Source organism: Acipenser ruthenus, chromosome 2 (genome assembly GCF_902713425.1).
Source record: "Acipenser ruthenus chromosome 2, fAciRut3.2 maternal haplotype, whole genome shotgun sequence".
Classification (NCBI taxonomy): Eukaryota; Metazoa; Chordata; class Actinopteri; order Acipenseriformes; family Acipenseridae; genus Acipenser; species Acipenser ruthenus.
The window spans coordinates 114,627,359-114,652,762 of record NC_081190.1 but is presented as its reverse complement, the minus strand read 5'-3'; the positions used below and the strand labels follow the sequence as shown (position 1 = coordinate 114,652,762).

General features: G+C 40.2%; 1 protein-coding gene across 2 annotated transcripts in view; it reads right to left on the bottom strand.

The window, feature by feature from the left end:
* Nucleotides 1-12,134: 12,134 nt before the first annotated feature.
* The window catches only part of LOC117409272 (protein sel-1 homolog 3), a 42,298-nt gene continuing 29,028 nt past the window's right edge, over nt 12,135-25,404 (bottom strand). The window contains exons 15-24 of one of the 2 annotated variants that reach the window (XM_034015054.3): nt 25,086-25,262; nt 21,063-21,190; nt 20,765-20,848; nt 18,385-18,475; nt 18,045-18,132; nt 17,831-17,940; nt 17,241-17,368; nt 15,636-15,750; nt 15,467-15,545; nt 12,135-12,801 (exon numbers count right to left, since the gene is read on the bottom strand). In XM_034015054.3, the coding sequence (XP_033870945.2) occupies nt 12,566-12,801; nt 15,467-15,545; nt 15,636-15,750; nt 17,241-17,368; nt 17,831-17,940; nt 18,045-18,132; nt 18,385-18,475; nt 20,765-20,848; nt 21,063-21,190; nt 25,086-25,262 (1,236 nt within the window). In that variant the 3' untranslated portion in view covers nt 12,135-12,565. The remainder of the gene's footprint in view (nt 12,802-15,466; nt 15,546-15,635; nt 15,751-17,240; nt 17,369-17,830; nt 17,941-18,044; nt 18,133-18,384; nt 18,476-20,764; nt 20,849-21,062; nt 21,191-25,085; nt 25,263-25,404) is intronic. The other variant, XM_034015055.3, reaches the window with a different exon arrangement.

Below are 25,404 nucleotides of genomic sequence, written 5' to 3'. Positions count from 1 at the left end.
CACAGAACCGCAGAGACTAATATCCTCTTATGTGAACCATACTATGCTATATTAATAGTAAGTAGATTGCAGAATAAGCAAACGCTGCAATTGTATTTGAATGAGAAATAATAATGTATTAGGTGCTGCATTTTAGAAGCTGCCAGCATTACCACATTTGGCCCATGAAGTGCCTCTTCGTAATGCTGACCAGGGGTAAAACCAAGGGGCTGGTAGCCTGGTAGATGACCCCTGAAAGAATGAGGCCAAAGCAAAGAAGAGAGGAAACCTCTGGGGACCCAAGGCTAAAAGAGAGGAAACTTCTGGGAACCCAAGGCTAGAAGTAGCCTCTACTAATTCTGAACTTAAAAACAAAAATATATTTGAAAATATATCTTTTGAAATATGCAGTATTATTGAAAAAACTTATTTTCCTAAGCAGGTAGAAAAAAAAATGACACAATATCTTTTTTCAAGTGAATGTACGTTTATTATACACATATAAACTTCTACAGATGTATGTATTTTAAGGTTAAGGATAAAGTACTGGGGCCCATTTCACAAAAGTGATTTGCGACAATTCGCAATCACAAGCACCTAGCAATTAAAAAATGGGTTTCATAAAACTTTCGCAGGGCTGCGACATCGCCAATTTTCACCAGAATAATAAGAATAATAATAATAATAATAATAATAATAATAATAATACAAACAAAATTAAAAGTGTACAATAAATAAGTTAAATAACACACAAACGTGATACAAATAAATAAAATTGACTAAACTCAAGTGACAAAAATAGTGAAAAGCGCCTCTTTCTAAAAGAAACCCAGATCCCCAAATCACGGAAACAAAAAAACACTTTCCTCAGTTCATCTCAGCCACAGTTCAGCACAGCAGTAACAAAGCTGTGCTGCAGCAGCCTCCTCCATGTTATTACCTGCTGCACACGTTTATATAGTGAGGCTAAACGCAGCTTGATTATCGGGCTAAGAATGAAAAATCTGCCAAAAAAAGAGCATTTTTAACATGGAAATTGCCAAAATAAAGGGGCAGCTGGGTGGTTAAAATTGATCACCAAGTTAATGATTTCAATCATCGCAGATCGCAAAAGAGTGAGCGCAAGTAACTGCACTTGCAAAGTGCTTTATGAAAGGCACGCAGCACCAACCTCTGCGTCCTCGCAACCTCATCACAAGCACATTGCAGGACTTTTGTGAAACGGGCCCCTGCTACTTACTTGAGTCAGATACTGTACAATTATTCAGGATATTATGAAGTTTAGGTGTTCCTTGATTTCTTATACTGGAGGAATATTGCACAGAAGAAAAGGCTTCAGCTCCTAAGCACTGGGGCAGCACAATTTAAAAAGATTTGTGCTGACCGTTCCACTGTGTGAATGTGACAGGAAGTATGTTCCTGTCACTACTCATGATTGTGAGTGACTTCAGAAATAACACTATACAGTGTAGTTCTGTGACCCTGTCAACTAAATGACTTCCAGCTGATATCTAAACTAATAACAACTATCCTCAAAAATAGTTTTTTATATCTAGGGATGCTGAATGATAAACATGTGTGACCTATTTTATCATCCCCTTACATTTTGTGGGAAATGTTTTTCAAGGGTGTTCTTTCAGAGACGATTACAGTAAACCTTTATTTATTTATTTTTTTCAAATGTAAATTTACACCAGGCACTCTTTTGTTTCCTGGCACTAACAAAGCAGCCTTATTACACAAACCATATGTTTGGGAAACAGGAAATATAGTGCAGGGGTCAATGCTCACCACTCCACAAATCTAACACTATTGCGAGGGCTCTCCTCGGTCCTTCAACACCTGACTGACACATGTTCAGTGTTTTATGTAAGCAGGAAAAGAATGTGTTATCAGAGGTAGTAAACACACAGCAAACACATATCTTCAGTGACAAATGAAGTGCTTTAAGGATGCTCCTGCCTTGCTCTTATTTATTATTTTCCCCTGGCAAAACATAACACAATTCTCTTTGAAAACAGGATTCCATGTTTTCAAATGTCAAAGCTCAAACCTCTTTGCAACGACAGCTTTCTCATGACCTGATCCATGGGGAAAATACATGAGGGTGGTATTATTAGCAACATTTATATTAAACTTTACCAGGCCTGTACTTGGCTGGTTTTTGTTCCAACTGAGCTCTCAATTATTTAACTAGACCTTTAATTGAATTGGTAATTTCCTTAACTAGACCTTTTACTTGTTTTCAGCTCTTAAATAGTTGCTGATTTCAAGTTAGCTATAACATTTTATAAGTAACTTGAGCTTTGAAACTATTTAAGAGCTGAAAAAATTAAAAAAGGTCTAATTAAGCAAATTATCAGTTCAATGAAGGGACTAGTTAAGTGATTGAGAGCTCCGGGACCGGGTTTGAGAACCCCTGTTTTAATAAGAACATAAGAAGAAGAACATAACGAGAGAGGAGGCCATTCGGCCCATCTTGCGCGTTTGGTTGTCAGTAGCTTATTGATCCCAGAATCTCATCAAGCAGCGTCTTGAAGGATCCCAGGGTGTCGGCTTCAACAACATTACCATGTGGTTCTAAGTTTGACCACCAGAGGGTGTACAAATACACTATTTATAAAGGTATACTAGTGCCTACTTTAGAACATGTACTTGTTTTAAAGTGATATTTAGGTTTCTTACAATTTTATTGAGGTTGTACATAATTAGGGTTACATTTGATTTTAAATTTATCCCCAAGTATGAATTGGAAACATCACAGATCTCACATATCAATTTGTATAAAATAATAAGCAGTCGTGTATTTTCTTTGTAACATCAAGGTAAAGGATATTTAGAAACAGGATAAAGGCAGGGAGGAGAACATAAACACATAGACACCATATAGCAGAATACCAGCCATAAACAAGCCTGGTACAGCATTAACACTGACCTGACAAGTGTAGTACGCAGAAATAAACAAGTCTGGTAGAGTATAAACAACGTGGCAGTAAGTATGTTCTTGTTTCTATTTGTGCTGTGAACGTGGCAGTAAGTATGTTCCTGTTTCTATTTGTGCTGACTGTGAACGTGGCAGTAAGTATGTTCCTGTTTCTATTTGTTCTGACTGTGAACGTGGCAGTAAGTATGTTCCTGTTTCTATTTGTGCTGTGAACGTGGCAGTAAGTATGTTCCTGTTTCTATTTGTTCTGACTGTGAACGTGGCAGTAAGTATGTTCCTGTTTCTATTTGTACTGACTGTGAACGTGGCAGTAAGTATGTTCCTGTTTCTATTTGTTCTGACTGTGAACGTGGCAGTAAGTATGTTACTGTTTCTATTTGTTCTGACTGTGAACGTGGCAGTAAGTATGTTCCTGTTTCTATTTGTGCTGTGAACGTGGCAGTGAGTATGTTCCTGTTTCTATTTGTGCTGACTGTGAACATGGCAGTAAGTATGTTCCTGTTTCTATTTGTACTGACTGTGAACGTGGCAGTAAGTATGTTCCTGTTTCTATTTGTGCTGTGAACGTGGCAGTAAGTATGTTTTTGTTTCTATTTGTGCTGTGAATGTGGCAGTAAGTATGTTCCTGTATCTATTTGTGCTGTGAACGTGGCAGTAAATATGTTCCTGTTTCTATTTGTTCTGACTGTGAACGTGGCAGTAAGTATGTTCCTGTTTCTATTTGTACTGACTGTGAACGTGGCAGTATGTTCCTGTTTCTATTTGTACTGACTGTGAACGTGGCAGTAAGTATGTTCCTGTTTCTATTTGTGCTGTGAACGTGGCAGTAAGTATGTTCTTGTTTCTATTTGTGCTGTGAATGTGGCAGTAAGTATGTTCCTGTTTCTATTTGTTCTGACTGTGAACGTGGCAGTAAGTATGTTCCTGTTTCTATTTGTTCTGACTGTGAACGTGGCAGTAAGTATGTTCCTGTTTCTATTTGTTCTGACTGTGAACGTGGCAGTAAGTATGTTCCTGTTTCTATTTGTGCTGTGAATGTGGCAGTAAGTATGTTCCTGTTTCTATTTGTGTTGACTGTGAACGTGGCAGTAAGTATGTTCCTGTTTCTATTTGTTCTGACTGTGAACGTGGCAGTAAGTATGTTCCTGTTTCTATTTGTACTGACTGTGAACGTGGCAGTAAGTATGTTCCTGTTTCTATTTGTTCTGACTGTGAACGTGGCAGTAAGTATGTTCCTGTTTCTATTTGTTCTGACTGTGAACGTGGCAGTAAGTATGTTCCTGTTTCTATTTGTTCTGACTGTGAACGTGGCAGTAAGTATGTTCCTGTTTCTATTTGTTCTGACTGTGAACGTGGCAGTAAGTATGTTCCTGTTTCTATTTGTGCTGACTGTGAACGTGGCAGTAAGTATGTTCCTGTTTCTATTTGTGCTGACTGTGAACGTGGCAGTAAGTATGTTCCTGTTTCTATTTGTGCTGACTGTGAACGTGGCAGTAAGTATGTTCCTGTTTCTATTTGTTCTGACTGTGAACGTGGCAGTAAGTATGTTCCTGTTTCTATTTGTTCTGACTGTGAACGTGGCAGTAAGTATGTTCCTGTTTCTATTTGTTCTGACTGTGAACGTGGCAGTAAGTATGTTCCTGTTTCTATTTGTGCTGACTGTGAACATGGCAGTAAGTATGTTCCTGTTTCTATTTGTGCTGACTGTGAACGTGGCAGTAAGTATGTTCCTGTTTCTATTTGTGCTGTGAACGTGGCAGTAAGTATGTTCCTGTTTCCATTTGTGCTGACTGTGAACGTGGCAGTAAGTATGTTCCTGTTTCTATTTGTTCTGACTGTGAACGTGGCAGTAAGTATGTTCCTGTTTCTATTTGTTCTGACTGTGAACGTGGCAGTAAGTATGTTCCTGTTTCTATTTGTGCTGACTGTGAACGTGGCAGTAAGTATGTTCCTGTTTCTATTTGTGCTGTGAACGTAGCAGTAAGTATGTTCCTGTTTCTATTTGTGCTGACTGTGAACGTGGCAGTAAGTATGTTCCTGTTTCTATTTGTTCTGACTGTGAACGTGGCAGTAAGTATGTTCCTGTTTCTATTTGTGCTGTGAATGTGGCAGTAAGTATGTTCCTGTTTCTATTTGTGCTGACTGTGAACGTGGCAGTAAGTATGTTCCTGTTTCTATTTGTGCTGTGAACGTAGCAGTAAGTATGTTCCTGTTTCTATTTGTTCTGACTGTGAACGTGGCAGTAAGTATGTTCCTGTTTCTATTTGTGCTGACTGTGAACGTGGCAGTATGTTCCTGTTTCTATTTGTTCTGACTGTGAACGTGGCAGTAAGTATGTTCCTGTTTCTATTTGTTCTGACTGTGAACGTGGCAGTAAGTATGTTCCTGTTTCTATTTGTGCTGTGAACGTAGCAGTAAGTATGTTCCTGTTTCTATTTGTTCTGACTGTGAACGTGGCAGTAAGTATGTTCCTGTTTCTATTTGTTCTGACTGTGAACGTGGCAGTAAGTATGTTCCTGTTTCTATTTGTTCTGACTGTGAACGTGGCAGTAAGTATGTTCCTGTTTCTATTTGTGCTGACTGTGAACGTGGCAGTAAGTATGTTCCTGTTTCTATTTGTTCTGACTGTGAACGTGGCAGTAAGTATGTTCCTGTTTCTATTTGTGCTGACTGTGAACGTGGCAGTAAGTATGTTCCTGTTTCTATTTGTGCTGACTGTGAACGTGGCAGTAAGTATGTTCCTGTTTCTGGTGGAGTGAGCCACACCGCTGTCCGCTTTTCCGCTGTAGGCGCCCCAGATATATTTTAATCTGGTTCAGAATCACTCATAAATAAATATGTAACTTTTAAAACCTTTCATTCTTAGAAACTGTTCCAAAAAATACTAGCTGTTGCCAAAGTTGCAGCAGTAACAGCAGTAAGATATAATCGACTGACTTAAAAAGTTACATGCATGTTCTTGCATATCAGGTTTAGATGCACCTCAGTTAATTCTTCTTTAGTGTGATACTAACTTATAAAATTGAAACACGAGGGGAAATACCATTGCACTCCTTCCTTTAAACTGTGGCAGTAGCTTCACTGTGCGCTCTTACCTCAGGAATTGGTGCCTGTACTGTATGCATAATGTGTTATAACTAATTAACTTTTCTCAAAGCTTTTACTCAATATTACTACATGGGTTACCCTCCAAAAAGTAACCATAAACAAATTCTGATTAGCTACAAGCCCATTAATGAAACGTCGGAGTTCATTTCTGGTTTGAGAACACACAACTTACTTGGTGCGCTTTGGGGGTTTTGCCGGTGGCATTTCCTGGTTAGGTTACAGTGATTTCCATTACACGAGAGTAGATGTTAAAACTTCATGCTGATTTGAACTCGGCTCTCGCCAAGATAAGCACCAACTAAGACGTAGCTTTACAGTAAACTAATGTGATCCATATGTGTCTCCATCCATTTACGTTTCCTTCCATATGATGATGTAGATATCCTTCTGTCTGGTGTTAATGGCTGAAGTGTAATGCTGGCTCCAGGGATCAGCTTATTTTGCCTCCCTGGCGCATCAGCACACACAACGGCTGCGATGCTGGCTCCGGGGATCAACCAAAGTGCGGCCTCCCCAGCGCATCAGCATGACAACCGTCTGGATTGAGCTAAGTAGGGTACATCTCTGGGGTTTTCAAGTGGGCACCTTCCATCCTCAGTGTTTCGTCGACTAGCCCACGACACTTCAAGAGGGCTCGACGGTGATTCTGGCGTCCCAGCATCACCTCCCTCCGTCCCCCACTCAACTCAGCCCAGCTTACTTACCTGTCCCCAGCCAGAATCTTTCCGTCTCAACCACAGCCAGTTGCTGCTCCTCTTTGCTGCTTCAGATAAGTTCTTCACTGTGCGACGCAACTCTTGGCCACTGAATCCGACGTCTCTGAGAAACCGGGTTGTAGAGTGTGCCACAAATCCTCGACAACCCACTTCCACTGGGTAAACCCGAACTCTCCATCCTCGCTGTTCCGCTTCAGTGGCTAGTTGAGCATACCGCAGTTTCTTCCTCTCATACGCCTCATCTACAGCATCCTCCCATGGCACTGTTAACTCTACCAGGTGAACAAGGCGTGCTGATCCAGACCACAAGACAATATCTGGTCGAAGGTTAGTGGTGGCAATCTCAGGTGGAAAAATAAGCCGTTGACCAACATCTGCCAGCATTTTCCAGTCTCTAGCAGCTTCCAGTTGTCCTGGGCGAGAATTGGTTTTAACACCTTTTCTTGGTGGTTGCTCTCCTGGGCGGAGGAATGTTGTCTTTTGTGTGTAATGTTTTGATGGAACAGGTGACAACTTAGGTTAGGTTACAGTAAGAGAACCGTGTCAGTAATAGTTGGGAGTTGAATATACTTCATGTTATTATACATCTGATTTGGTTGTGTTGTCCCCTGTTCACAGATTGCCCGTTGCCGTTTCTTTTTCAACATCTCAAGGATTCTCCTGTACCTGATCCCCTTCACACGTATACCTGTACGTCTTGCCAAGGCTCTCGGAGATCGGACTTCCAAGTACAGATGGTTTGCTGTTGTGTACCTGTTCCTATGTTTCTTCCTTATGCCTGTATTTGGACTCTCGGTAGCAGGCTGGAAGTTTCTTGTTGGGATTACGGTCCCGTTTTTGGTGCTCACACTGGCAGTCATTATCATTAACATTATGCAGTCCATGTGGCCACAATACCTGCCTAAGGTACTAAAAAACTGGAACCCTTCCATTGTGGATGCACTCCATGAAACCGTGGGACAGGAAGGTGACTTCAATGATGTCTTTTTGCAGAGGCCACTGCTGCGGTGGCAAATGCTGCACAAAGAATACTAATGAAGTTGAAAAGGAAAAGACCTCCCTACAGGTATATGATAATCCAGCACTTGAAAACGAACAGCATGATAGAAAGCAAACAACACATTTGTAATTTAGTTTAATCTAATTTGGATTGGCTGGTCAGTTTTGGTCAGAATTATGTTTTCTATTCGATCCTGACACCTTGTGGCAGGGTGAAAGCCCTGCCAGTGTAATATGTTTGTCTGTGTGTGGGGAAGCACAGCCACATGGTGTGCATTGTGAGTCGTACAGCGCAGGTTCACGTCCAGGCTGTATGAAGTAGGCCGGGAGGTAAAACCGGCAGGGACTGTTTCTCCTCATTGCTCTACTGTGAACCCTGCTGGCCAGGCACGCAGTGAGCTCAGAGCGGACACCTGCAGGGCTGGTCTTTGTCCTCCAGAGGTCGGTAAGCTCGCTGACATCTGCTCTCGAGTTCCTGGGTGAAAAAGGAAGCTGGCTTGGTCGTGGGATCGGAGGACGCTCACTGAACCTTCGGGTCTCCTGAGCCATGTGGTGAATTACTACGGTGAGGAGAAAAGCTATTGGGCATTCCAAATTGGGAGAAAATCGGGGGGGAAATTATAATTGGACACACTAAATTAAAAATAAAAATAAAAATTAATAATAATAATAATAATAATAATAATTCCTCCCTGCTGGAAATTGAATAAGTGATGATTAATTAGGCTCTAGTTGCAGGTGTATAAAAAAGGTTATCACAGGTGTTAGAATTAGAATTAATGTTAGTGATAGAGGTGAAGGAGACTTTTGCTGTGCTGTGCTGTTTGTTCGTGACTTTTATGTAGACCTTTTATTTCGGACACTGCATCTTTTTGTTTGGTAATGTGTTTTGTTTGCTGTTATTTGTTGTAAATAAACATGCGCATTAGCACTTCAACTTGTGGCTTCTGTCTCTGGGTCTCCTCATGGGAGTAACGCCCTTGTCAGTGACACTATCCTGTTCACACACTCAGTCTGTCTCTGGGTCTGCTCATGGGAGTAACGCCCTTGTCAGTGACACTATCCTGTTCACACACTCAGTCTGTCTCTGGGTCTGCTCATGGGAGTAACGCCCTTGTCAGTGACACTATCCTGTTCACACACTCAGTCTGTCTCTGGGTCTGCTCATGGGAGTAACGCCCTTGTCAGTGACACTATCCTGTTCACACACTCAGTCTGTCTCTGGGTCTGCTCATGGGAGTAACGCCCTTGTCAGTGACACTATCCTGTTCACAGTCATTATCTGTGTGATATGATCGACTCATTAAAGCAATTCTACCTCTAACTCAGTGCTTGCAGTGCATGTAGAGCACTGAGGGGCCTGCTACCAGCAAATGTATAAGGAAAAGGAAAAAGTATATTTGTTGTACTGTAACAACCACAATATGGTGAGTTTAATATATCCAGCTCCTCATGTAAAATAAAGAGCTTGTTAAAATAAAAAATGAATGTGTCATTTAATGTACCAGTATGGGGTATTTGTTCAATTAAAGTTTCTTTATTTATTAAAGAAAGTTATGCAACACCCAATGCCCCCGTGTGAAAAAGTAATCGCCCCCTTAGATTCAATAACTGGTTACGCCACCTTTAGCAGCAATAACTGCAACCAAACGCTTCCTGTAGTTATTGATTAGTCTCTCACAGCGCCGTGGAGGAATTTTGGCCCACTCCTCCATGCAGAACTGCTTCAACTTAGTGACATTTGTGGGTATTCAAGCATGAACTGCTCGTTTCAGGTCCTGCCACACCGTCTCAATGGGGTTTAGGTTTTAAATTTCTTGTTCTTAAACCATTCTGATGTAGACTTGCTTGTGTGCTTCGGATCATTGTCTTGCTGCATGACCCAGCTGCACTTCAGCTTCAGCTCACGGACGGATGGCCTGACATTCTCCTGTAGAATTCTCTGATACAGAGCAGAATTCATGGTTCCTTCAATGATGGTAAGGCGTCCAGGTCCTGATGCAGCAAAGCATCCACAAACCATGACACTACCACCACCATGCTTGACCGTTGGTATGAGGTTCTTACTGTGGAATACAGTGTTTGGTTTTCCTCAGACATAAAGGGGCCCATGTCTGTCCATAGAACATTGTTCCAGAACTCTTGAGGATCATCCAGGTGCTTTTTTAGCAAACTTGAGACAAGCATTCATGTTCTTCTTAGTGAGCAATGGTTTCTGCCTTGCTACTCTGCCATGAATCCCATTTTTGCCCAGTGTCTTTCTGATGGTGGAGTCATGAACACTGACCTTAGCCGAGGCGAGAGAGGCCTGCAGATCCCTGGACGTTGTTTTGGGTTCTTTGTGACTTCCTGGACGATTTTACACCTTGCTCTTGGAGAGATTTTGGCAGGACGGCCACTCCTGGGAAGATTCACTACTGTCCCAAACTTTCTCCATTTGGACAATATGGCTCTGACTGTGGTTCGGTGGAGCCCCAGAGCCTTAGAAATGTCTTTGTAACCCTTTCCAGACTGATAGGCATCAACAACTTTTTTCCGGAGGTCTTCAGGAATTTCTTTTGTTCGTGGCATGATGTGCCTCTAGAACGTGTGTGCTGACAACTTCACTCTGATGGTAAGGGCCAAAGTTAGTCAGATTTATATTGGGCAGGGCTGGCCCAAGTCAGGCCTGGTTGTTAACCAAAGTACTCAAACAGCTGACCCTAATTATCCTTTTAATTGGGTTGAGTTAACTAGGGGGGGCAATAACTTTTTCACACCTGAAGATTGTATGTTTGATTACCTTGCACACCAAACAAATGAAAAAACACCAAACTTTGGTGTCATTTGTTCTCTCAGACTCCCTCTATATACTACTACAACCCACAAAGAGATCTGACCAAATACAATGTGAAAAATGTGCAAAAATGCAGAAACTCAGACAGGGGGCAAATACTTTTTCACGGCACTGTAAATAGACCCCTAATAATCATGGATGATATGCTTGCTATTACTATAATTTCATCCACTAAACGTGCTTGCACTGGGTTTTTAATTTCATCAGAATCACAATTTTGGAGAAGCCACTCCCTCCGGGGCAGACCGATTGACTTGAACCACTGCGTTTGCAATTGTACTGATTTCATCAGAATAGGGCCCACAGGATGCTTGAGTTTGAGATTTTATAGACGGTCCCGATGTCCTGTATAAAAAGAAAAAAATCGGAGCGCCTCTGAAAAAATGATCTGAAAAAAATGATAAAAAGAAATGGACGGTTCGCACGGGACTACATTTCACCGATGTCGGTAACATTTCTGAACCCACCTGTTTATGTGGTGGTCTTTAGTCCCGTGCAAATCATGTTTAATAATTTGATGCTACATGTACTCACTGGATCATGGCTGGGGTGCAGCAGTGAATGAGAACAGTACGTGCATGCTACAGAGGTTCCATTCTGGGCCTATGAGGTATCTCTGGCAGGGTTTCCATGCAGTGAGAATAGATTAAAATGGTGATGCGATTAGAAACTCCATCAGCTCATTCTGTTACACTAAATTAGTATTTGGGTAATTCTGGCAGTAATTATTTGCCAGTGATATTGTTATCTGGTAGAGATACTATGGTAGTCTTGCAGAATGTATTCAATTACCAGGAAAAGGAATGTGTGTGGGAGGGAGCTGGGGTCATGGCCAAGCTCATGAAACTCCAGCACACAAAACTCCCAGCCTTGGGCTGATCAGTGTCAGATACAATCTTCCCAGGGTGCAAGTGCAGGGGAAACCCTTTCAAGATAAACAAGCTGGGGTTTATTCCACACTGTTTTGGCATGCTTTTGGATAAGTGCCTTGAGATATGACACCGGGATATTGTACTTTATGAGGGAAGTTACAATTCCCACAAATCCATCCCACTTTTACACAAAAAGAACTGAGTTTTTTTTTTTTTTCTTTACAGCACATTACTAAAGTTTCACTGGAGCAATCTAGGTAAAGTACCTTGCTCAAGGGTACAGCAGCAGTGTCCCCCACCTGGGATTGAACCTACAACCCTCCGGTCAAGAGTCCAGAGCCCTAACCACTACTCCACACTGCTGCGTTATTGTTTTTTTAACATGAATCTTCAAGCATGCTGTAAAAGATGCAACTTCAAAGCTGGGTTGAAAAACCTGGTATCCAAATGTGGGTTCTACAATGCTTCAATTTTTGTTTTAATACCAAGCAAATGGGTGGCACTGTGAGTTTCTTGTTTTAATACCATCATTAATACGGACAGCATTTAGATTTAATCTGCCCCTTGTCTGTGAAACAATGCCTTTGTCTAAGGGATCTTAACTTTCTCATGCAGTCAACCACCAGACACTACACTCTCTAATCAGGTATTGAAGAAATAGAATACCATTATAAAAAAGGTAATTACAATATTTTATTCACAGTTTTCAGAAATAATAATAAAAAATACACAAATAATAAAGTTCCCAATTACACCACTCAACAAAAACAATAACCTGACGAAAACAAAAACCACTGATAACATTTACAAACCTAGAACCAAAACAACCAAGTAATGTAATGAAAGAACACTTCTGAAAAAGGGGTTTGGTTTCTTATTTTGGGCCCATTTATAAAAACTAAAGTAATAGAAAGATTTTTTTAAGGACTGTTTTTGAGGTGTCTCTTAGTTTGAAGAGGTTAAGAACAAAGAATAAACATCTTCAAAGCTCTAAAAAAGTGTCAAAAATAATCAGGCAGCTAGTTGGTTAATGACAGGACAGAATCCATTGCAGGGTGAAATGATCAAGCAAGTGTAACAAGATCACATACACCCGTTTCCATGGACATCGTCACAATAAGTGCATCATGACCACAACACACATGCTGCAGACACAAATCCCGAGCAGTGTGATGGACCAGTCACCTATACTAGGGTGTCTTTGTAGAGGAGTCTGGATGACTCGACTCCAAAGCAGGCTAAACCACCAGGCCCTTTCATCTGCTTCTTGAATGCCAGGAGGTTCAGCTTCGTGGGTATCAGCAACATCACTGGAAGAGACAGTAATCTGTGGCCGAACTGTGGTATCTGCAAACAGTAAGCAGAACACAAACAGATTTTTTTTTTTTAAAGTAATTATAAAAAAAGAAATACTTTAAATACAAAAGTGGAAACACCCATACATCATAAGCAATATGTATATTCACAACTGACTTAACAAGCATGCAAACATGATGTAAAGGCTTGCAACACTAATGTGATCCGTTACAAACAACAGAACATGTTAATACATGAGTAGCCACTAAAACCATACCTTCACAGGCTACAGTATGCCTTGGTTGTTTGACTACTGGTAACAACTAATGATATCACGCAATCTTGACTAATTAAAAAAAAAAAAAAAAATGAACAAATGTATCAAATCCTTGAGGTTACTTGTATAGTACAACAGGTTCTCGCTCAACACATGTAAAAAAAAAAAAATTAAACTAAATGCTTTATGGTAAGAGACTGATGGTTGACATCATTGTTTTTAGACATTTTCAAATTTATATCTACTGTTTTTGTCTTACCTTTCCTCACTTACAGCACTAGTCCTGCATTCAAATGTTGTTAAAAATGCTTAAAGCAGCTTCAGTGCTATTTCCATTTTTTTTTTTTTTTTTTTTTTAGGTGTCACATGAGTACAAATCACAGTGTAATGTCCAGTACTGTACTGCTGGTACTTTACTGTCCTTATCTGACAGAAGATTGCCTGGACCAAGTTCTGGAATGCAATAACTATTTACATACAGAACACTGAAACTGCAACACCCCACAATAATGAACCATTCTACAGAAGTTGTGGAAAGTCTTCTATGTGAATGATTCAAGTTGTGTGCAAGTGGCGTCAATATGTTAAATGGTCCCCCTTGCAACTGAATTAATAAATGCATTAATAATGATATGTATTCAACACACACACACACACACACACACACACACACAGAGTGCCTATAGATAGTCTACACACCCTTTCAAAATGTTCACCTTTTGTTGCCTTATAGCCTGGAATTAAAATGCATTAAAATAGATTTTTTTTTTTTTCATTTATCTACACATCCTAGCCCACAACTTCCATGTGAAAAAAAAAATTGTAGAAATTTATTAAAAATAAAAACTGAAATAGCTTGGTTGGATAAGTGTCCAGCCCCCTTGTAATAGCAATCTTAAATTAGCTCAGATGTAACCAATTGCCTTCAAAATCACACACCAAGTCAAGTGGCCTCCACCTGTGTTAAATTGTAGTGATTCACATGATTTCAGGATAAATTCAGCAGTTCCTGTAGGTTCCCTCTGCTGGGTAGTGCATTTCAAAGCAAAGACTCAACCATGAGCACCAAGGTGCTTTCAAAAGAAGTCCGGGACAAAGTTGTTGAAAGGTCCAATCAGGGGGTGGGTATAAAAAATATCAAAAGGCCTTGAATACCCCTTGGAGCATGGTAAAGATGATTATTAAGAAGTGGAATGTGTATGGCACCACCAAGACCCTGCCTAGATCAGGCCGTCCCTCCAAACTGGATGACCGAGCAAGAAGGAGACTGATCAGAGAGACTACCAAGAGGCCAATGGCAACTTTGCAAGAGCTACAGGCTTTTATGGTCAAGACTGGTCAAAGTGTGCATGTGACAACAATATCCCAAGCACTCCACAAATCTTGCCTGTGGGTGGCAAGAAGGAAGCCATTACTCAAGAAAGACCACCTTGAATCCCGTTTGAAGTATGCAAAAAAACACTCAGGAGATTCTGTAGCCATGTGGCAAAAGGTTTTGTGGTCTGACGAAACTAAAATGGAACTTTTTGGCCTAAATGCAAAGCGTTATGTTTGGCGCAAACCCAACACAGCACATCATCCAAAGAACACCATCCCTACTGTGAAGCATGGTGGTGGCAGCATCATGTTATGGGGATGTTTCTCATCGGCAGGGACTGGGGCACTTGTCAGGATAGACAAGTCTCTGCAAGAAAGCTGAAACTGGGACAGAAGTTCACCTTTCAGCATGACAACAACCCAAAGCACACAGCCAAAGCTACACTGGAGTGGCTAAGGAACAAAAAGGTAAATGTCCTTGAGTGGCCCAGTCAGAGCCCCGACCTAAATCCAATCGAAAATGTGTGGCATGACTCGAAGATTGCTGAACATCAACGCTCCCCAAGGAACTTGATAGAGCTTGAACAGTTTTGTAAAGAAGAATGGTCAAATATTGCCAAATCTAGGTTTGCAAAGGTGGTAGAGACCTATCCCAACACACACAGCTGTAATTGCTGCTAAAGGTGCTTCCACCAAGTATTAACTCAGGGGGGTGGAGACTTATCCAATTATGATCTTTCAGTTTTGTATTTTTAATATATAACTTTTTTCTCAATAAAAACTTTTTCCCCTTAACAGTGTGGAGTATGGTGTGTAGATAAGTGGAAAAAAATCCTCTTTTAAATGCATGAAACTCTGAGGCACTGACATAACAAAATGTGAAAAAAGTTCAAGAGGGTGCAGACTTTCTATAGACTTTCTATATTATATATATATGTAGAACAACAACTGATTTCAAATACAATTCCAGTATGTAGATAATGACACTCTCTCTCTCAAGAACCACTACTGTTTATTTTATTTCTATTTATACAGTTGGGTTTTTACTTGAGCAATCTAGGTAAAGTACCTTGCTCAAGGGTACTGTTTGAAGTATAAAACATGAAAGCAAATCTTACTCACTTGCACTGGTTTCATGGATGATCCAGTGTACCCAAAAAGTAACTAAAGCTGTAAAGAAAATGGTTCCAACAACGTATGCCTGTGAAACAAATTTAAACAAATGAGCACAACAGAAACAGATTCCGACTTCATGTTCTAGGGATCGTTCAGAAACATGTAGCATGCTTACCACAGAAGACTGTATTGGGTCATTCATTATTCTTTTCCAAATGATTTGAAGTTGGACACGAAACCAAGCTAAAGAACATGGAGATATGAGCTCCTCTGGGTCATCATATCTGCATCTAAAACAATAAATCAAAGAATAAGTATACACTTACACTGATGGTAAGATTCTGGTTTCACCGGTCACGGAACAGAAAGACTGGATGTGGGGCTTTTTGTTCACTTTTATCCCATTCACTTACATGCAGCTACTGAATACTTACTTATTATTTATTTCTTAGCAGTCGCCCTTATCCAGGGCGACTTACAATTTTTACAAGATATCACATTCTTTTTACATACAATTACATCATTTTTTACACATTATTATTATTATTTTTTACATACAATTACCCATTTGTACAGTTGGGTTTTTACTGGAGCAATCTAGGTAAAGTACCTTACTCAAGGGTACAGCAGCCGGGTCCTCCACCTGGGATTGAACCCACAACCCTCCGGTCAAGAGTCCAGAGCCCTAACCACTACTCCACACTGCTGCCATTACCTACTAAATACCTTGGAATCCCTGATTAGCTGATCGTCTTTAACAAATACGTTAATGATTTTAATGATCAAGCGCAGTGATACCCCAAAATGTGTTTTTTTTTTTTCTAAGGAATGTAGAAGGACTACTGTTGGGGCTTTTATCACCCTTAAAAATTAATTAATTAATTAATTAATTAATTAATTAATTAATTAATTAAAGAAAATGAAGTTTCTGAACGATCCGTCCCTCAAGTGCAGTGGTACCTCAAATAATATACATTTACTACCAATGCAGAAGTGCTTTGTGGGACAAAGGCTGCAAAGGTGACCAAGGACTGTATCGCATTGAATTTTGTACCAATCACTATTGCAGAAACATATTTTGGGGTAAAATGAAGAGAAATGGTCTGAAATACTGTGCCTTTACTGCCAATATGCAATATTCCAGCTACAGTGTTATCCTAATTATAATTTCTTGGTGTACATGTGCATTCCACTCCACTCCACTCAGACACTGCTTTCTCTGTCTTTAAATTCCCAAGGTAGGTTAAACTGTGTGGACACAAGCCCTCCTCCAAGAAGTTACACTTCTGCTGTACTAAATGAGTGCTGTAATTTGCATACTATAACACAGACTCCTTAAATTTGGAGACAATGTATGCATGTTATAAATGTCTAGTGCTTTGAATATGAGGACCACAGTACAGTACTCTATACTGTATGTTTTTATCATGTATTCTGGTAGTCTGTGTTTTACCATAAAAGGTGAAGTATACAAGAGATGCACATTATGCAAGGGATGTAGCCAAGACAGTCATGGCAGACACAGCTGATGTATCATGAAAAGGAAGGTCACCATTACATACGTATGTGGAATACCTTGCTGCTTTCCTTTGTACGACCAATCAGAAACCAGAACCCATGTATACAGGTGATGCAGATTCTGATCAGTCGAGCACTTTTGAAAAAGAAGGTCTACAGAAAGTTAAATCACAAATAGATGGACCTAAAGATGGACCCAAGAATGTGAGTGCATTGATATTAGTTCCTTCTTGGGATAATTATACAATCAAACACATTTTACCTTTCATAAAGCTTCAGTGCGACAGTTAGATCATCAGACCACACTGCTCTGTCAATTTGTAGGTGTTTTAGTATCCTTATGGGGATGCGATGACCCTCTTCGACTAATGAGGCCAAGTTAAAAAATGCCTGGGGGAAAAAATTGGCAGTGAAATGGTTAATTTCTGCAGGACATCACCGGTAATGATACTTTATTCAGAGAATCATAGAATACAGCTGTGCACAAACAGTAAAGGCAAAAGTGTGTGGTCTGTATTGATATGGAGGGTAAAACAATGTGGAGGAGAAAGGGTTAATTTTTACTGGACAACACTAGTAATTAACCCTAACTAAGAACACCAAAAGATACAGCTGTGAGCCAAACATAAAAAATAGCCTAAAGTGTACGGTCTATATACAGTGGTCACATGACCTCAATGTGGTTATATGCAAATAAGAAGTTACCACCTCAACAGTCTCTGAGATTTGAGGCTTTGGTATTGTGACAACGACAGTCTTGTAAAATAACACATCTGGAAATGAACTGTACAAAGCCCTACGATAACAAGGTAAGTGCTAATCAGAGTCTGTGAAACTAAAGATGTAACTCACCTGAGAATCATCTGCTGAAGCAGCATTCGCATACATGGCAATGGATAATTTAATATTGCGGGAGTGGTCTTTGAGTCCATAGTAAAAATAGTCTCCCATTTTCAAATAAGCTGTCAAAGAAACACTGTTGTTAATTCTGTACATAAAAAGATATTGCTATAAAAGCACACAGAGTACACCTCCTGAGTATCTGAAGGAAAGACAGCACGCATACCCCGATTGGGAGGGAAGTGCTGATTCACTAAGCGATTGTAGTATCTCCATTCACAGTCATCAGTGGTGAAATAGCTCTGTCCGAGTTCCTGTAAAACAGCATTCTGATGAGACTGGAACTGACCTGTAATCTGGCCTCTGATCACAACAAGAATGTACGATAATCCACCTCTTTTTAAAGAGTAATGTTACTTATTCAATTTTATATCACTACAGTTTTCACAGATCAGTACACAAACCATATAGCCTTATCTCCATAGTTCAGATTTTTACCAGTGTTTCTCATCAAATGAAATATTGCAAACTCTGAAATTCAGAAAGGAGTCAGACTTGAGACTTACTGGCCACTCTTCACACATATAGGCAATGTTTGACTGTGCTACCTCCATCCCAGCTTCTGCAGCCACAAGGTAATGCAAAAAGGCTTCATTCCTGGGGACATTAACATATGCAAGGTATTACTACCATAATGTAAGTAATAAAGGGTGATCAAAGGGGATTATACAGTGTCTTCTGTTTTGATGTTACAATTGTTACATGATATTATTTTTACATACAATTACCCATTTATACAGTTGTATTTTTTTTACTGGAACAATCGAGGTAAAGTACCTTGCTCAAGGGTACAGCAGCAGTGTCCCCCACCTGGGATTGAACCCACGACCCTCCGGTCAAGAATCCTGAGCTCTAACCACTACTCCACACTGCTTAATAATGTTACGTTAACATATTGAATTGCATACCGCTTTGTAGTTTTCCATGACTGACAAATTGAAAAAATGTGACATTTCAAAATCTAACATGAAATACTGTACTATTATTTTGGCTTCCGGTAGACTTTTGCGATATCATTGTGTAGTTTCTTTGACTACGATGTTAAATAAAAGATCTAAATGATTTCCATATAGATGTTTTTTTTTTTTTTTTTTTTAAATCAATGTCTCAATCCTAAAATTCTAGGTGATACCGGTCATACTGTATACCGGTAGTTAAGATTTAGAATAAGTAGAAAACTTCCATCTAAATAAGTATTGTGATAATCTTTCCATGAAATATATCACCTTTTTTATTTATACCATGCAAAATAATTGTTTAGGATTTGACTATGTTTCCTGTGCATTATTATACTTTGACTGTGCTATTCTACACTGCTAGGCTTTGACTGTGCTATTCTACACTTTGCTATGCTTTGACTGTGCTATTCTACACTTTGCTATGCTTTGACTGTGCTATTCTACACGTTGCTATGCTTTGACTGTGCTATTCTACACGTTGCTATGCTTTGACTGTGCTATTCTACACTTTGCTATGCTTTGACTGTGCTATTCTACACGTTGCTATGCTTTGACTGTGCTATTCTACACTTTGCTAGGCTTTGACTGTGCTATTCTACACTTTGCTATGCTTTGACTGTGCTATTCTACACTTTGCTATGCTTTGACTGTGCTATTCTACACGTTGCTATGCTTTGACTGTGCTATTCTACACTTTGCTAGGCTTTGACTGTGCTATTCTACACGTTGCTATGCTTTGACTGTGCTATTCTACACGTTGCTATGCTTTGACTGTGCTATTCTACACGTTGCTATGCTTTGACTGTGCTATTCTACACTTTGCTAGGCTTTGACTGTGCTATTCTACACTTTGCTATGCTTTGACTGTGCTATTCTACACTTTGCTATGCTTTGACTGTGCTATTCTACACGTTGCTATGCTTTGACTGTGCTATTCTACACGTTGCTATGCTTTGACTGTGCTATTCTACACTTTGCTATGCTTTGACTGTGCTATTCTACACTTTGCTATGCTTTGACTGTGCTATTCTACACTGCTAGGCTTTGACTGTGCTATTCTACACTGCTAGGCTTTGACTGTGCTATTCTACACTTTGCTATGCTTTGACTGTGCTATTCTACACTGCTAGGCTTTGACTGTGCTATTCTACACTGCTAGGCTTTGACTGTGCTATTCTACACTTTGCTATGCTTTAACTGTGCTATTCTACACTGCTAGGCTTTGACTGTGCTATTCTACACTTTGCTATGCTTTCACAGTGCTATTCTACACTTTGCTATGCTTTCACAGTGCTATTCTACACTTTGCTATGCTTTGACTGTGCTATTCTACACTTTGCTATGCTTTGACTGTGCTATTCTACACGTTGCTATGCTTTGACTGTGCTATTCTACACGTTGCTATGCTTTGACTGTGCTATTCTACACTTTGCTATGCTTTGACTGTGCTATTCTACACTTTGCTATGCTTTGACTGTGCTATTCTACACTGCTAGGCTTTGACTGTGCTATTCTACACTGCTAGGCTTTGACTGTGCTATTCTACACTTTGCTATGCTTTAACTGTGCTATTCTACACTTTGCTATGCTTTCACAGTGCTATTCTACACTTTGCTATGCTTTCACAGTGCTATTCTACACTTTGCTATGCTTTCACAGTGCTATTCTACACTTTGCTATGCTTTTACAGTGCTATTCTACACTGTGCTATTCTACACTTTGCTATGCTTTTACTGTGCTATTCTACACTTTGCTATGCTTTTACCTTGGTATACCACAGTAAACGTTAACAGTTTTAATAAAAACAAATCAAGATCTTGTGTTTTTGTTTTGTTTTAAATAGCTCACCTGTAACACCTCTGCTGTCTGTACCATTCAATCAAGAGGAATGTCTCTAGCAAAAAGAGAAGTTGTATTATGTGCTTACCATGATCTTTCCATATATGCATCAAGGGCCATTTTCACAACGTACCCTAAATTACCATTTTGTTCGGATATCTCTTTAGCCATTCTGTAAGGAAGAAAATATATTATAGTTGTATATTTTGTCACATTCTACAGCAGTAACACCAATAAAGACCAGTTCTGGATATTGATTTAGACTACCTCAATATATAAAGCCGCAAAAACAATGTGCATCTTGAATGTGCATCTTCTTTCTGGTAATTAGTAAAATTAATGTAAATGAGTACGTGGAAAGTTAAGGCCACATTGAAAACTCTTACTTGGCTGCCATCTCTGGATCCCTGGAAACAGTGCTCAGTTGTCCTGTAGCATAGAATTGAGAGCACTCAATGACTGCATCAAAATGTCCATCTATAGCTGCTTTCAAGAAGAGCTCGAAAGCTGCAGTCTGAGAAGGGAAAAAACGCAAAAGGGCCGTGCACTTTAGTCCCCACTTACATCATACGGTTTAATGCCTTTAACTGAGAAAACATGTAATGTTTTACAAGGCTAGTCTTACCGCTAAAGTTCAAATCACATCCTCATATTGTTACACATTGGCTCAGTTTTTGCACTACGGATCTCTATGCACTTGCAGATGCTGGCAGAAGGGATGCGAGAGCAGTCATGGACCCCGGGGCAGGATTCGTATGTGCCCCTCCCCCTCCCCCTCCCCCTCCCCCTCCCCCGGCATACAGGGTACTACATTCACCCATCTTTGTAGTATACTCTAAATCAACCAATGATGCTTGCAATGTTAGCAGTGTCTGAGGAAGATCTTTTCAACTGATACAGTATTTTGATAATGGGTTTGAAGGAAACTGTCAACAACATGTAGAAGTTTCAATATCTCAATGAAATCTGCAGCAGGATAGTTTACTTTTTCTCAAAGTAGTTATGTTTAAGTTATTTACAGTATTCAAACTTTTTTTTATGTAAGTGAATAAATCATTTTTTGTACAAACTCCACGTGTAATAGACATTCATTGGAAGCTTACTTAACATCAAATAACACACGTTTTTAGCATTAAAATACATTTTAATGGTGTTGCTATACACTATTTTATTTATCCCGTGCCAAAAATAAACCACTCATCTCTGCTCTTAATTAATAACCTGTATTAGTAAATACATTTGTATTTTAAGCAATATAACCGATCATTCTCTAATTGTGTTTACCACCAGCTGAATAAAGTACTTATTTATTTTACACAATACAATTTTTCATAAGGTGCTTTCACACAGAGGAGTTATGACAGTTCAGAACCGCCACTGAAGCGGCTTATAGATCTGTGTGAATTGCCTAATCAGCATGGAGAATCCGCTATGAATGAATGGCAATGAATAAATGATGATAATTGCATTTGCAGATGATTTATGAACCGTGATGGGCGCTCAGGGCCCGAGTGAAAGATAAATTTGGCAGGAAGCCTCGTCCGTGGGTGCCCGACGGCTACCTGTGTGAGGCCAGCTGGAAAAACATGAACAGTTACATGAATCCCAGTGCCGCAGATAGGAAGTGGCTGTGGCCATCTCCCCCTGAAAAGACGAGGCCGCCAAACCATGAATGAATGATAATAAATAATGAACACGCTCCACAGTGGCGCCTTGCCACCTATCCCCCAAATATTGAAGTTAATGAAAATCAGCAGCTGAGACACGGCCCGTCCCCCAGAACATGACTGCGCTGGAGGAGAGAGCCCAGCCTGTCCAACCCGACCACTCACGCCGCAGAACTAAATACGAACCGCTCAGCACTCAGGTAAGGAAAAACCCCCTACTCATATTTTTTTATTTTTTAGGGGGAACCTCAGGAAATCCGTGGCTGAGGGCAGCCCTTCCTCCAGGCTCTAAGCGCTCAACTCCTGTTTCAGCCTCCCAGCGCTTGACTGAGCAGCCGAAACAAAAATAAGTGACATGAAAGAATAACACACTGAGCTTTTATGCGCTTGCTGACATATTGGTTAGGGGCGGATTCTCTTTTGCAGAAAAACAACTAAAGTTACAATACTGTCACAGAACCGCCATATTTTATGCTGTCTCTGAACCACCTCCCCTGTTATATTATATTAAACCAAAACAATAAAATTAATAATGATCTGGTTCTCTTGCCTTTTTCAATGAATATAATTCAATGAATAGATAATAAAAACATACTAAGATAACAACTACCTAGCCTAAGTTTAATTAATAATTTTTCTAATCTACCAGCGGCTTCCGTTGCATACACATCGCTTATAATAGTGCAGACCGTGGGTCAAACCAATACTCCTGTTGGGGTGTGTTTTTTCATCAATGTCGTCCTTCTGGAATGCCTCAGAATGCCTTTTCATTTGTTTGTTTTTTAAACCATTTAAAAAGGCAAAACCAAAACAAAACATGTATATAGGCTTTTTTTATTTTTAATTATTTGTCCTGCGGTTGCCTTTAATTAATTTCTCTGCACGCACTACTACTTTGTATATGATGTAGAATATGTAAATGTAAACATCTAACACTAGTACGTACAATACTCTCTCAAATAAACGTGTTATGATTTTGAATGTGCGCTTCTTAAGGACGGTATTGTTGTCATTGCTTGCGCCCCGGCACTTCTTTCTTCACAAATTAACTCTGCGTGCATGTGTTAGGTCTTGTCAGTGTTTCAGATTGCACGAGAACAATCTGTTGATTGACAGGTTTGAAAGTTGTCCTCGCACAATCCCGTTGGCTGTGTGAAAGGTTTAAGACGGTATTACACCGGCATAGATTGCGCAATTTCATGCTTTGTGAAGCGGTATATTACACACTCCTTAAAACATTTCGGCACAGTAGCTGCATTTCTGTGTGAAAATGGTATAACAAACTGCTGCACCAGGTTGTTTTGAGCAAATTATAGATCTTAATAGAATAATTCATACTGTGGTATACTGTAGTTTTTTCTTTTTAATGTGGTGGTGGGAACGCAAAGGGTCTTGTGCAGGGCTGGTTGTTTTAAAACATTTTATATATTAAAAAAAATAAATTAAAAATAAATAATATGTTCCCCCTTCACCAGGGCCCCCTTTGGGGCGTTGGGCCCTGGGGTAATTTCCCCATCCTCCCCTCCCCAACTGTTTAAGAGCTGAAAATAATTAAAAAGGCCCAATTAAGGGGCTCCCGAGTGGCGCATCCAGTAAAAGCACTCGCTAGAGTGCAGGATGCACTCTATAGCCTGGACGTCAACGGTTCGAGTCCAGGCTATTCCACAGCCGACCGTGGACGGGAGCTCCGATGGGGCGGCGCTCAATTGGCCGAGCGTCGCCCGGGGGGAGGGAGGGAGGGAGGGTTAGGTCGGCCAGGGTGTCCTCGGCTCACCGCGCACTAGCGACCCCTGTAGTCTGGCCGGGCGCCTGCGGGCTTGCCTGTAAGCTGCCCAGAGCTGCGTTGTCCTCCAACGCTGTAGCTCTGAGGCGGCTGCACGGTGAGTTCGCAGTGTGTAAAGAAACGGGCGGCTGATGGCACATGCTTCGGAGGACAGCGTGTGTTCATCTTCGCCCCTCCCGAGTCAGCGCAGGGGTGGTAGCGGTGAGCTGAGCCTAAAAATAATTGGGAATTTCAAATTGGGGAGAAAATAATAATAATAAAAAAAAAAAAAACACACTTGATTGGCAACGACTACATTTTTTTTTTTTTTTTGAAAAGGCCCAATTAAGAAAATGATTAGTTCAACTAAGGGTTTAGTTAAGTAATTATTATTATTATTTGTTTATTTAGCAGACACCTTTATCCAAGGCGACTTACAGAGACTAGGGTGTATGAACTGTGCATCAGCTGCAGAGTCACTTACAATTACATCTCACCCGAAAGACTGAGCACAAGGAGGTTAAGTGACTTGCTAGGGGTCACACAATGAGTCAGTGGCTGAGGTGGGATTTGAACCAGGGACCTCCTGGTTACAAGGCTGTTTCTTTAACCACTGGACCACACAGCCTCCTAATTGAGAGCTCAGTTGGAATGAAAACCAGAAGACACAGGGGGTCCCTGAGGACGGGTTGAAAACCACTGCTATCGAGTAAAGAATAAAAAGCATAACTGCATAGGTGTTATTCAGTGATGACTATACAAGGCATTCAGAAATCGAAACACAATGATCTTCTACCCCTACAATCAAAGCATGAACCACTGGAGATTTACTTACTACAGTAATTGGTTTTCTCATGTCTGCATGAAGCCCAAGAAGTATACAAGAACAAAAACTTTATTACTAAGACAACATATAATTAAAAAATAAAAGTAGGGAACTAAACTAAGTACCATTGCAGCAACCCTTTGTCTGCCCTCACCTGATTCTGCCCTGACTTTCCAGGGTACAGTCCATTCAGATAAAATATTCCTAAATTAAAGAATGCAGCGCTACTTTCATTTTGTGCTGCTTTTTCAAAGTATTTTGTTGCTGTGACCAGATCTGCCTTGAATGTGTGATAGTACCATCCCAGCCCATTGAGGGCTTGAACCGATCCCTGTAAAGAAGATGTTTTTTCTATTAATGAAAAATGTATTTTTACATCCTTGTCGGTTACAGTGTCATATTCATTAAGCTCTTCCGGACTATTGTTGGTTTCTTTAGCACAAGTAATTCAAAGATTTAGAATCTGGAGGACT